Raw genomic sequence first — 14894 nt, 5'->3', positions numbered from 1 at the left:
CTTTGAGGAATGAAAGAAGTTAAGAATAAATGCAAACTGTGAATTCTAAAGCATTATACAAATTAGAAAGCTGCCTACATGTTGTTACTTCTCAAAAGCTAATATTACAGTGGGCTAAAAAGCAGTGATGATTTCTCAGTGATAATCATCTATTCAACAAAGTAAATGATATAAGGTTTAAAGATAACATTTTCCAGAGGTCTCAAAGTGATTTTCATTTTGAATGGAAATAAATATAGTCAGCAAAGATTATTTTTTTCCGAACTGGGTCTTAAGTAATTGAAGCTACTCCCCACTAACCTAGAACTGTTTATAGGAACGACTCCAAGTGAATTTGTCTTAATGTTAAGATAACATAAGATTTTAATGAGTAAACAGAGCTGACTTCTCTGTTTGTATGGGTGATTTCGGGTTTTCATAATCGGGTATTACATTGGCAAGAAATAATGCTGATGAAGACAGTCTGAAATAATGAGGTTGTGCGAGGTTGGAGCTCATTATTTCAGAATACTCTGTGTTTTTCAGAATACAACCAGATTCCATCAAATTTAAGATCACTGTAATTTTTAAATGTACTATTATTTTATAAAGAATAAAATAAAAACAAATTTTGCCATTAATTATGACACTGGTAGAGAATAAGATACATCCCAATTTCAAATATATTAAAATGTGAAAAAGGATAACTTAAATACATTTAATAATTGATATCACATTATAATGAATTACTCAAAAAAGCTAATGAAACTCAGCTTTGAAAATACTTGTAAATTATTTGCTGGACAGGTATAAAATGAATGAAATGACCTTGTGTTTCACCAAAATACAATGGAAATACTCCTGCAGGTATTGAAGGTTCTTTTAAATTAACACCCCTTGTAACAACAAAATGTACTATTCAAGAGCATTCCAAAGAAACACACATCCGTTTCACCTATTATTAACAAACTGTTAACTGTATAACTAGGATTGACTCTGTCTTTTAAAAATATCTTTAGCAAAAGGTGACTTCAGAATCAAAGACAAATATTTGGAAAAAACAAAGCTACTCTATTGCTAATAAACAGAAGTCACCTTGAAGTAGAGTAAGTGTCTGGGAATATTTTAACTATCTTCTGGCTGCACATATTGCCCTCAGTGATTCAAACAACATACTGGGGCATTATCCCATAGCCAGCCAAATTGTCACTAATGTGTGAAAACAAGGAAAGCCAATTCTCAGATGTGCAAGAGTTCATAAAACACTTTTTCTTCAAATCTAATACCTCACAACTGTTGCTTGCTAATCCTTTCTCATTAATGATTATGCCGTAGTTTGGTATAAATTGTGACTCAAAATATATTCTATTTAAGAATGGTACATAATTCAAGTGCCAGTTCTTGAAAACTCTTTTCAACTTCTCTACTGGACAGTCACTAATATTTGTATCTCATGATCTTAATCAGACTTACTTAGATCTCTATGACCACTCTAACTAATACGCAAAAAAATCCATGAAACCTAATGCTTAACTTACCCCATTTTAAGGATAATTTAAGAGATGATAAACTTGGTAGCAGTTAGAAAAAGAATGGTTTATTACAAAAGTGGATAATTAACAGATAGAAGAATTTTGGAGGCAGCAGGTTAGAGTAAAGAGAAAAAGATGAGGAAATACATAGGACTTCAGAGTACCCCATAAATGAGTATACCTAACTGAGAGAATTCCTTGATATTCTTCTTGACTCCATTATATGATATTCAAGAACTAGATTAGAAATTTTCTCCACACTGAAAATATCTAACAAATGAAAACTTTCCCAGACACTAGAGCACTAGAGTTTAATGCACTACTGAATTAAAAATTGAGATCATTTATGAAAAAACACAAAATACTGTCACTTGCTAGACCTTGTGGAAAACTTATAAACTAGTTAATAATTACTGATTACTTATAAGACATCTTTGCCTATATGAGAAACTTGCTGAGGAAAAAAAAACACTTACTTGTCAAAGCTATACTGGGCCATTCTGGCGATAAAAGTTGCTTCTCCAACCACCTGAGCCATCCTTCCAAGAGCTTCCCCTGCTGCACATCGTAAGATGGGGTTTGGGTTGTCAAGCGCGCCCATAACCAACGTCAGAGCAGATTTACGAACCTCCTCAGGTCCTAAAGTACTTTTGTTTTCAGCTAAGCCCTACATTTATTTTTTTAAAATGACAATTCATAATACACATTAAATAAAAGGAAAAAATATGCTGCAATCTTTGTAAATATATGTATATCTTCATACATTATTTTCTTCAGCCTACCTTCACATGCATTTAATAAGCCTAGAATTAATATCTGTTAAACTGACAGAAGTCACTTTGCTAAACATGATTTCAGGACATGACATATAACATGATTACAGTTCGACTGGCCCTAAAGCCAACAGTCCCCTAGGAGTGTTTATCCAGAGGCTTAATACTGAAACTTGTTTTCATACACAAACACTGTATTATTAAAACAATTGTAATTTAATTGAAATTTATAACTGTAATTTTAAGGAAAGAAAAAGCCTAAGTATGAAACTTTTATTTGTTTATAGAAAAATTTCATAAAAGACAATTATGTCTCAACAAGTATATCTAACATATATCTAAAGGCAAAATGAGGTGAGAACAATTAGTAATTAAATGTTGATATAGTTTTGTTCACCATACTAAATGCTACTATCCTTGGCCTAGCTACACTTACCACCCTGTAACTTAATTTACTTACTTGGACCTAAAATCAAAGTCACTACTATGAAGAAAACTGTATTCTGTGTAACAATATTATAGTCAGTTAACTACTCTCCCAACCACTCCTCTCCCACGATCCCCTACCCCTATTTTTTAACACTTAGACGATAAAATTCGCTGGTGGTATCTAAATATGGCTTGTACTAATGGTTATGTACATGGTATAGGTTTATATTTCTATAATCAATGCCTGTATCTCTTCTCCCCAGTGTTTGGTAAGCATGACTTAAGACGTGCCTATTTAAACACTTCTGCCATTTTATTTCAAAAGAATAATACCTTATAATAATCTAATGCTGAAAAGTTTTTAAAGTTCTCAAATATATTACGAAAGGCTGCAAAGCATGGTGCAAAATATTTATTATTCCACTTCATACAAGTAGAAACTGAGACTCAAAAAACCATTGATGGAATTACATTAGACACAAACCTAGTAAATAGCTAAACCAGAACACAAATGTAATCTTCTATCAACTATAAAACACAGCCTCTTGTGATTTACAGTCTAAACCACAAATCAAACTTAAGCTTTATGTACTTAATCTTCAGTAGCATATCAGATTTCATCACTCAGACATCTTTGAAAATTCTGAAGAACTGTCTGGCACTTGTAAAATCTGAAGGGTCAAAAATTAGTATGAACTGTAACATTACTAAAATATACAATACATATTTAATATAAATGAGCCTAATAAAAAGTTTTGAGTAATTTAATGGAATATGAAACCAAAGTTATGAAGTGATATACATATAAATATTAGAATAGCCTAGATATGCTTGACTTATTAAATGTGTCAATTAAAATCCTATTCCAAAACATTTATTATGTTTTAAAAGTAAACATACCTTTAGTGCACTAAGAACAGCAGTAAATATATTAAGCTGCACAGCCTGCTGGCGGACACCTTTGGCTTGTTTAACACACTCAGCAAAGTGATCTAACATTTGTAATCTATAATAATAGAATAAAGATCACATTAATGATACTTCTTCAAATATGGGTCAAAAAACATAGACAAGAAGAGTACAAGCAAATGTTTTAGTAAATAATGCCCCACACTGTCTCTTTTCTATTTCATTCCCAGAACTGGTCCAGATAAGATCTCTTCCTACTGAATCAATATTTGGGCCTATAGTTATTAACTAGAACAAAACAAGAGAACAAATATTCAGTTTTATTCAGCAAAATAAGCTCATAATTGCAGTGGTCTTGAACATTAAGATCAGCATTCAGCAAAGTGCCTGGCATATAACAGGTGCTCAAAGTTTCTTGAATAAAGCAACAACTCTTAATTAATCATTTGTGTGAAAGATTCATAAGTTTGGAATAAAAACAGTGGTGTAATTGTTTTTTTTTTTTTTTTTAAATAATCATACATAGAAGAAAACAGTACCTCATGTGCTCTCCTTGGAAGCTAATTGGGAGATTTTTTTTAAAAAGATTTAGCTTTGGTAAAATTTTTTTTTACCAAAAAAACCAGAAGTGGTATTTATATTATTTCAAATTTTAAAAATCAAGAGAGCTGAATAGCAATAACAAAAATTTTGTGACCTTTTAGACTCTTCTGCTAAAAGAGAGGGAGAGCATCTCAGACTCATCTAAAAAGAAATGGGGTGGGGAAAAGAAATCCAGGGAAGCTGAGTTTAGTAATAAGATAACTATGATCTAAAGTACAAAACCAAAATCTCTCTAAGGTCTCTACAAAGACTTAACACCCAACTGATGACAGGCCATAGGTCAAAGCATTCTTCACAAATCACCTAAGGACAAATAATCTAGCCTCCTCATGAACTCCAGTTAGACTGGGCCTAACCTGTTAGAAACTGTTTTCTGTCTTTAACAATCGGGACAAGGTGGATGAGGAGAAAGCAAAGAGAGGAAAGCAGAAAACCAGAAAACAGGCTCAACTTACTGCAGTCACTGTTAAAAGCAAATCTGTCCCCTCAAAGTCACCCAAATCGTGACTCCAAGCCTCAAGGGCCTTGCTTCCACCACGGATCAGAGGGCCACTGGCAGAGAGAGTACCAGAAACCTCGACACAACCCTCAACCTCAGGACCCACCGGGGCCTTGACTCAAATGCCACTATCATGGGCTTTGGGTCAGGAACTGCACCATCTCCAAAGGAGGGGTGGGACAGCCCCTGGAGCCCTGCTTGCAACAAGAGAATAAGACTGATGGTGCCCAAGGCTGCATATGGCTCCGCTGACTTCACATTTGACCATTAACCCAGAAGAGCCTCAGGTGACACTAGACATGGCAGGTAAAATTACTGATTTCTTAATTACTACTAGAACCACCTAGCCTGTCTTGAACAGCCACTCTGGACCTATCTCCACTCAGACTTGCCTAGTTATGGGAGTTGACAGCAAAACCTAAACTAGAACCTTTGCTACCCCTCTCTGGAGGCTTGAGGACATTCTGGTGTCCCACCAGTTTCTCACTGCCCCGGCATGCCCCACCCCCCTTCTTGGGAGGGATATTCTTCACTCTCTGGGGGCCACCTTAAGACTAGCAGGCCTGGTGGTGTTAACCCTTGTCTGCCCTGAGGCCCTTACTAGATTGAGGCCTCTCAGTATCCCAAAGGAGATCCTTGAGCAAACAGACCCATCTGTATGGGATGACGGCATCTGGGGCAAGTCCGCCCAGTAGCCCGTCCGCATTCAGGTCAAGTCTGGAGTGACCTCTCCCCACTGAAAGCAATATCCCCTTAAATGGGAAGCGGTGGAAAGCCTCTGGACAATTACTGAGGAATTTCTTAAAACCAACTCCAAATCCCTTGCCAATCACCTTGTAACATTCCCATCCTCCCTGTGAAAAAATTCAATGGCACATAACAGCTAGTACAAGACCTAAGGGCCATCAATAATTTTATAATTCCTATCCACCCAATAACACCTAATCCCTACACCCTGCTAAACCAGGTGCCAGGAAATGCCTTCTAGTTCTCAGTTCTGGATCTTAAGTACACATATTTTGTATTCCTCTTCATCCTGACTCTCAATACCTACTCACTTTTGAATAACAAAGACCTAACAATAAGATTAACTATTAAACTTCCCTTAGGGAATTCCTTCTATTCTCTTAAGCAGTAAGAACTCCCAATTTAACAAGCCAAGCCCTCGATCTTGAGACTTGCCCTTGAAAGACTTATTTCTGTAATAGCAAAGCTGAGACTACTTATAATTAATGCCTAAAAGTCACCCACGGAAAACGTCTTTCGTTGCTCAAATGTGGTCTCTAAGCCAAACCCTGCAAATAAACTCGCTACCTTTCTCCCTACGTGGGACATGACTTCCAAGAGTTTACATCTCCCTGCCAACGTAGAGACATGACTTCCAAGGATGAGTCCAGCCCTTGCATCGTAGAATTAGTTAACCAAAACAAGAGAAATAAAGTTTCGGTAGCTAAGAAATTTCAAATAGAGTGGAGAAGTCATTCTAGAAGTTACTCCTATGTAAATTTCAGCCAGATATTACAAACTGCCACAGCCTTGTTTCTGTTCAGACTGTGTATACTAAAATTTCTCACCCAGTTTGTTTCTTCCAAATTAGAAGAATTTCTCAACAAACTCCTCCTCACCAGAGGCTACACTAGTGTTCCCCACGCTCAACCAGCCACCCTCAATAGCAGTCAGAGACTCCTACGCTCCACAAGTAGGGCGTGCCACCCACTGACAGCTTGAAGCAGCTGCAGAAGATGGACCATCGGCCCAAATTCCTTAAGATTAAGGGAAGCTGGAACTCTCTGAGGGGGAAGTTGAGGCAGGGTTAGAATTAGGGCGGTGGCTGGCTGATGAGCAAAGGGCAAATTACAGAGAGCAGTAAGGCCACAAGGAGAAAGATATCTGTGAGAACAGTAAACAGCACCTCCTGCAACCAACCCCACCTGGGACAGTTATCTAAAATCAAGGATCAACAATGGAGGAAGAAGGGGAGGGTAGTAAAATAGTTAATAAAAATTACAAAAGGAACAAAAATATAAAAGCAAACCCTTTCCACAGTGTCCTGCATCTCTCCACTCTTCACCTTAGGAGAGTGCCTGCATGCCTTTCTTGCATTTGTACTTAATAAACTTTTTGCCTCCTTGCTTGGAAAAAAAAATTACTTGGGGCTCAAGCTGACTACTTCACCACCTGCTGTGACACAGATTCACACCTACTATGGGTGAAAGAGCAGGACATTATTTACACTGCTAAAACAAGCACACACATAAGAGACACCCATGGTCTCCAGACCACCCTTAAGCATCATTTGCCTAGACCCAAGTTCAGATACATATTTTTTTGTTTAAAATAACATTTTCTTTCCAGATTATAAAACACATATTGCACAAAATTGAAAAACAGTAGGAAAAATTTACTACCCAGAAATAACTACTATTACCCTCTGGCATATTTTCTTTTAGGTCTTTATCTTATGTGTACACATCTACATATGTTCTTGTTATACACTTGTAAAATTTTTATGCACCAGAAAACAGATGCCATTTATTTTATCTTTTTCATCTAACTTTGTATCATGAGTATTTTCTGATATCAAAACATAGTCTCTTGAACATTTGATTGTACACCATGGATGACTGTATGATATGTGAATATATCTCAATAAAACCAAATTAAAAAAAATACATAGTCTCTGGAAAAAAAATATTTCAGCCTATGGACTTTGCACAATGTATTCATTTATTCCCCAATCACTGGACATTTATGCTATTTAATATATTTTTATTAGATTTTATTTATTTATACTTTACCTCATTCCACAAAAGTGGCTCAATAGAGCTAAGACAATTCTAGATTCTAGTTATAGCACTGCCATTAACTAGCTGTGTCACTAAGGGCAAACCATAAAAAATTAGACCCAGATTTTCCTAGATTTAAAATTAATACAAGGACATTAAAGCATATTTTAAAAGCTTCTTTCACCTTTAATGTTAACATTCATGTGGCAAACATGTTCTTAAAGAAATGTGGGGAGAGAAAAATTTCATATTTAAACTTTTTCCATTTAAATTAAAAGGCAATTCGTCAAGTAGCCTAACAATTTAAAGATATGTTATCTTTCATATATAAACACAACAACGTTTTTAAGACATATCTTGTAATATATTTTTTAGTTATCTCTGAAAGTCTTGCATTAATTCACCTTTATTCCTCCTTTTTGGAAAATCATCAAAAATATGCAAAACGCCTAATAAAGTTAGGGATACTGTCTATGGACATAGTATACACAAACAAAAATGCTCATATTAGAAAAAGAACCAGTTACCTTAGTTTCTCAAGTTCCAGACTTGAATCATCTGACAGACAACTGTTATCAGGGAGTAGACTTCTCACCCATTTACTTCTTCAGTAACAAAAATGCAAGACTTAGCAAACTGATGGCTAATTCAAAACCTACTTATGAATCATCAAATAAACTATTATAATTAAAATTTTGTTGTGTAAGACAAAGTCCACAATGCAATGGATACCAGATGCCCAATCACATACACAGGGCAATGGATACACAGGGCCAAATCAGATTTCAAATCATGTGGAATTTGCATGCAATTTATTTTATTACTTATATGTCACTTAAATTACTAAATTTATAAGACTATTATTTAAGTAGCAATTCATTTGATTGCAGAATTAACTGGGATGGGAAAATCTACTGTTTGAACATTATTTTTATTTAAAATTACCTCACTGACTTTATACTAACCGGTGTTTAAAAGAAACATGAGGAAACACTACACCAAAAAGAGCCACAGAGGCATCAATGACCGAGACTCCAAGAGGGAGAGGACCAGGCACAGCTTCTCCAGCAGGTATTCGTAAATAGATGGAGGATGGATCGTGTTCCAGAGCCCCACTTCCAGATGCACTGTTTGGCTGCAGCTGCAAAAGAATGACAGAGAAAGCATTCAAAATCTACCTTAGGAAATTGACTTACTAAGTGTTAGGCATGAAGAATAGAGCAGGAGAAAGAGGAGGAAAGGCCAAAAAAAAAAAAAAAAAAAAAAAAAAAGAAAATGACTAGATCTAAAAATATTAAAATAAATACAATATAATTTGTCCATTTAAAAAAGCCAGCAGCAACACCTTATACAATCTTAATAAAAGACTTGTTCATTCTGAAACCACACATTTTTACAGTACCCATGTTAAAGTGTAAGCAAAATATCTGGAGTAACAAACCCACAAAAATCTCCCTAAAAGACGGCTTTAGTCACTCCTATAAAAATATGTATATAAGAAATAATATATTCAGTGGGCAAAAAAATTCAAAATGTGTCAATCTACTAACTCCCATTCCTCTCCAGCATGTCACAAAACAAAACATACCAATACAAAACAAAACACCAGTAACCAAAAAGCCAGATTAAGACTGATCTTTGCAGTCACCACAGGATGTAAAAACATAAAGAGTGAATAAAACATTTTATCAAATTCTAACTATTGCTGTTTATCTTCTTATTACTATTAATCTACCATCAGGATGCTACCTTTAAGTGTCTAAGAAAGCTTAATGAAAATTAAACCTTGGTCTACATTATTTTTAAATGGCATGTATAACAGGAAGATTGTTTTAGATTAAGTCAATATTTCATTTCCCTGTATGGTTCACTACCTGATCTTCAATTGACTTATGATCAGTTTCTTGCAGCCAGGAACCAAGAAGAACACTATCGTCATAATGGCAGAGGGACCTGAGGAGGGACGTGGTTGTGTTGGCAGAGTTGTCAGTCAGAGTGAATTCTGCTACCAGCTCCCTAAGAAGTGCATTGAAAGATCCTAAGAAACAGAATTTTGGGTCAGATTTAAAAGAATAATGTTAATGAAAATTACCATCATTACCCACAAAAAAATAACATGTTCAAAAGGAATAAAATAATTAAGTCTCTTGTTCTCTTTTTAAAAAATTTATATGAAATATTTTTAATGCTGGTTTTATTATACAACAATAATACTTCCTTTTTTATTAAAGTATTCAGTATATTAGCCCAAATTATTTAAAGTAACCAAAAAACTCAAATAACAGGAAAGATTATTTTAAATGTATTAAATGTGACATCATTATTACTTTTATTACTTGCTCAATTATGTGCAAACACTGAGCCAGAGATACCAAAATTCTTAGGCATGGTTGTACTGAAGACAAATCAATGGTTTATTATAATATTAACATTTTATATAATACTAGATTTCTGCAAAGTATATACTTTTCTCCTTCCAGATTCCTAAATTATTGGTTGCATTATAATATATATGAAGCTGTTTAGGGTAGTAACTGAAAACACAGACTTTGAAAATAAACCAGGTGGGTTTGAATCCAAGCTCTGCCACATATTAGCTCTATAATTTGGGTAAGTTACTTTACCTCTCTGTACTCAAGACTCTTCATCTATAAAACGGGCATTAACTGCCTCATAAGGTTGTGGTCAACCCTAGTCAAAGAAGCTAATACACGTAAGAGTCTTAGAACAGTGTGTGGAACACAGTGCATGCTCAATGTGTTAGCTACTATAAATGCAAAAAAGTAAAAATGATTGCCTTCCTTTGCATACTGAGCTAGTGGGAGAGCTTTGATCAGAATTCTGTAACACTGTGAAGAACTGGAAAGACATACTAAAAATTTTATCAGATACTGAAAATTTTATTTACCTTCATAAGTTTTTGGTGGTAACAAAGCTAAGATATCATAAAGTCTTAAACGGACCATTGCAGCACTAGCTTTCAGATGAGCTCCGTGGGCTTTAATTACGGATGGAATGCTAAAATAGCAAAAGAATAGTTGGTACCAACTTACTAGAAAGTGTATTACTTATAAACATTTTTCAGCAATGTATCTATGTACTTCAACAGTACATTAACAAGTATTACATTTTCATTTTACTTTATTTTGTGACCTTTACTGTTAGTAACAGAAACATTTTAAACCATAATTGCATTTCCATTCATCTACAGTCAACTGATTTCTGACAAGGACACCAGGATCACTCAATGGGGAAAGAACAGTCTTCAACAAATGGTGTTAGGACAACTGGATAACCATAAGCAAAAGAATGAAGTTAGACCCTTACCTCATACCATATACAAAAATTAACTAAAAATGGATCAAATACGTAAGAGCTAAAATACTCCAATTTTTTCATATGTCACAATAATGTCCTTTTGGGCCTTTTTTCCTTCATTATTAGATCCAGCATCAGAATAGTGTATAGCATTTAAGGGGTTTCTTTTTGAGGTGATGAAGATATTCTAAAATTGACTGTGGTGATGGTTGCACATATCTGTGAATATACTAAAACTAACTACTGAATTGTATACTTTAAATGAGTGAATTGTATGGTATGTGAATTATACCTCAATAAAGCTGTTAAAAAATACAATTGTATATCAATCCACCCAAATATTGTAATTTTTAAAGTCCCTTTACAAAATAAGTTTCAGAAGCTTCCTATATGCATTCTAGAGAGAAGTACAAACCATGACTGAGAATTATATATAAAATAGGATGTTGACTTGTCATAATTGTTTACTTACTGTGACATCATAGTCATGGCACATTCAATAGGGGTCATCAATTTTCTAATCACATCCTCAGTCAGGAGCTCAGGACAATGTGCAACAAAACTCCTCATTGCTAGATAAAAATTTTAAAAGGATAAATTTGGAGATTTTGTGGGGATGAATAAATTTATAAAATTAAATAAAGATAATGGTACCTACAGTACTCAGTTATTATAAAATATAAGGCTTTGAAACCAGATTAAACAAAAAGAAGAAATAATTGCAACTACAGAGAAAATCATTTCAAAATGCTAAAAGAAAGGTAGATAAGCAGAAATGGAAGGAAAGGCAGTATCTATTAGGGAGATTTCTGAGAGTAGGAATTCAAAAGACTGTAACACCAAATAAAGTCAGGTGACTGTAAAGAAAGCAATTTCAAGACAGAACCAAAAGTGGACAAAAGGTCCAGGGAATGAATATCTTTACTGGCTTTTTAACAGCAGAGCTATGACTAAAACTGCTCTTAGTTATGTGGGAGCAAAACTGACACTTTGCCCTGCTGCCCTTATGAGCAGTAAGCTTTCCCCACAGTTTGGTAAAAGCACTTTTCATTCTGAGATAAACCAAAGAACAGGGTCATCAGTGTAACTCTAGTTCCCAAAAGAAGCAAAGCTGACTCCCCAACGGAAACAACTTTATCCGTAAGTTTTGTTATGCTAATGCTCGAAAAAACGTTTAAACCTTAGTAGATTTGATAATGAGAAATAGCTGTTCTTCCACTATGAAAAGACTACCTGCAAACTCAACAACCATGATAATCCTGAGTTTCTTTCTCCTTTAAATACTCACTCAGGTTTTTTATTTGGTGAACCAGGGCTTCTTTAACAGGTGAAAAACTGAGATAGCTACAAATTAAAAGGCTTGGATTCTAGCTTCTATTTTACCACCAACTCTAACCAATTTTTCAAAATCTCAGCTTCTGTTTTACGACAAAATTAGTAAATGGAATTAGATTATTTATAAAGTTTCTTTCCAAATCTAAAGGTCTATGAATTTATCATTACATACTAAAGTAAAATTTTGAAGTAATTTTCCTTCACTTCATGAATATTTTAGTAATATAAGAATATTCTGAAAGCACAATCCCTTCAATTCTTACCACATAAAGCTCCAGCACGACCTTCCAGTGTTACCTGCCAGGTAAAAGAATCTCCCCTGGCCTTCTCAGCCTCCAATTCCTTTAAAGAACGAGGGAAAACATTTCGCCACAGTAACAACATCTTGGGCAGATGGTAACGAACAACAGATGGTCCTAACCAAGAAAATAAGAATACAAACCATATGTGTATAACATGTATTACAAACAAAAGCAGAAAAAAAACAAGTTTCACACAAGTCTAACAATATCTCTCTGTCATGTCACTCTGAGTCTCTAAAATTAACATTATTTCCAAGGTGTTTATTCAGTAAGTAAAATATACACCTATTAAAGCATAATAAAATTAAAAATGTATCAATGTTTTTAGTATCCAAAAATAAAATAAACAAAAAGTATTTTTTTTAAATACCCAACTATTTTCAGAATGGTGGGTTACATATTATCAATGATAAAATACATCTGGGGCACATTTTATGAAAGTTTTCCTATAAATATATATGTCTATATCTATGTGTAAACATATACTCCCGTGTGCGTGTGTGTGTGTGTATCTCCATTTGTGGGATAATTTATATGGTTGTTTTAGTTTCTAAAGGAGCAGTATATTCAGAACTAGGAACTCGTATTTATATTGCTTAGGAATTTATTTAAATACCACTCACACAGTGAAAATAAATTTCTGGAAAAGAGTTACTACTTTAAATTTTCTTTAGGAAAGAAAACAAGGTCCAAAAGGGAGATGCTTAAAAAGGTGAGACACTTTGTAATACACACACATACACACGATTTTTGCAATGGAAGTTAAACATGTGGACAAAAAGTAGACAAAGTTCATCACAATGGTAATATGTATTTCTGTCCTATGCACAATGCTAACCTTGGCCTGCATCCCAGATTTGTCATAGTACTTAGGAAAGTGAAGCACCAAGAGTAACCCCAAGAAATAGCACCAACAATGCCATTTAAACTCGACTTTATCACATACTAAAAATCACATCACTTGTTTTACTCTGAAGATGGAATTTGCCCCTTCCCCCCATACTCTCATTTCTAATTAGCTAATCAGGTAGACAATGGCTATTCTTATGGTAAAGGTGAAACTTTGCAACTTCCTAATTAAATGTACTTACGGAGAAATTATCAAAATGAAAAATCTACCAAATAATGGAAATTTTACAACTTTGAAGTCTAGAATGTGGTTTAATAACTTGTAAATGGAATTTGTTTTACAGTCTACCGACTATAAAATAAGAGAATAAGGCAAAATCCTTCTCAAATATAATTATACCTAAAGTCATAAGAGCTCCAAGTAAAAGCCATCCAGCTTGCGTGCGCTGTAAGGAGAGCCTGCTATTTTGGGCAGCAGTTCTCAAGAGATCTTCAGCAATACTCACTACCATCTGCAAGAGAAGTTTAAAATTGGATTTCATTAAATAAGTTAAATAAAACACATAAGAAAACAGCACACTTTATTTAAAAAATTATCTTTTTTTAAAAAAAGAAATACGTATTCAAAGGGGCAACATCAGGAGAGGCTGGGAGCCAGCAGACCTGTTCAATCCCAATTCCAGTGGTGACTGTGAGAAGACCCAAACAGCACAGGCATCATGGTTAACAGTGAGCTCTAGAGCCAAACTGCCTGGGTTCATATCCCTGCTCTGCATTTACCAGCTTTTTGAACTGGGGCAAATTAACCTCTGTCTCAGTTCCTTCATTTGTAAAACAGCAATTAACAGGAGCACCAACCTCATACGACTGTTGCAAGGGTAAAATGAGTTAATATACACAAAGCACTCAGGCCAATGCGAACCTATGCAACCACTTAAAAAGTTATTATTGGAACTATCATTCTATAGTCAAAAATTTGCTGAATTCCTATATGCATGTGCCATTAAGCTAAGTTATGGAGTTTGCAGTTTAAGAGAGAGAAGACAAAGAAAAATGAGAAATAGAAAGCAGCACATCATTAAATGACAAAACAGTAGTAGAGATGTGGTAGTGGTCAGCAAAGGAAAAGGCTATCATATACTGAGTGGCCTTGAAAAGATTTCATGAAAGAGATACAACTTGACTCAGGCTTCTGAACAAATAGACGGCATTCTAATGTAAAAGATTAGCATGAGCAAAGGCATAGAGTCTGAAAAGGGCACAGGAAGGAAGCAAGATAACTAGCCTGTCTAGAGCAGTGGGAAATTTGAAGCTCCTTCTGTTTGAGCTTATATACTGCTCTAGCAATCAAGGCCCATGCTGAATGGGCGGGGCCATGCCTCCATGGAAATTATTTCATCAGAGTTATCACCTACAGTTGGGGGGGCACATCTCCATGGAAATACCCAAAGAATTTCAATCTAATCAGCACCAAAATGTCTGCCCCACAAGACTGCATCAAAGAACATGGCTTTGTCTGGGGGACATTCAAACTGGCACAGTATCTTTAATCAATTATGAAAGGAACATGGAAAATGTTT

At 34.9% G+C, this 14894-nt stretch overlaps 1 protein-coding gene across 3 annotated transcripts in view; it reads right to left on the bottom strand.

Moving 5' to 3' along the window:
- The window catches only part of HEATR5B (HEAT repeat containing 5B), a 133319-nt gene that overhangs the window by 77296 nt on the left and 41129 nt on the right, over positions 1-14894 (bottom strand). For 2 of the 3 annotated variants that reach the window (XM_037807072.1, XM_037807073.1), the window contains exons 11-19: positions 13715-13826; positions 12427-12579; positions 11301-11400; positions 10419-10528; positions 9385-9548; positions 8476-8651; positions 8038-8115; positions 3614-3719; positions 1988-2178 (exon numbers count right to left, since the gene is read on the bottom strand). In XM_037807072.1, coding sequence (XP_037663000.1) covers positions 1988-2178; positions 3614-3719; positions 8038-8115; positions 8476-8651; positions 9385-9548; positions 10419-10528; positions 11301-11400; positions 12427-12579; positions 13715-13826 — 1190 coding nt within the window. The remainder of the gene's footprint in view (positions 1-1987; positions 2179-3613; positions 3720-8037; positions 8116-8475; positions 8652-9384; positions 9549-10418; positions 10529-11300; positions 11401-12426; positions 12580-13714; positions 13827-14894) is intronic. The other variant, XM_037807074.1, reaches the window with a different exon arrangement.

The sequence above is a fragment of the Choloepus didactylus genome, chromosome 17 (assembly GCF_015220235.1).
Source record: "Choloepus didactylus isolate mChoDid1 chromosome 17, mChoDid1.pri, whole genome shotgun sequence".
NCBI classification, from domain to species: domain Eukaryota; kingdom Metazoa; phylum Chordata; class Mammalia; order Pilosa; family Megalonychidae; genus Choloepus; species Choloepus didactylus.
This window is presented reverse-complemented; position numbering and strand designations above follow the sequence as displayed.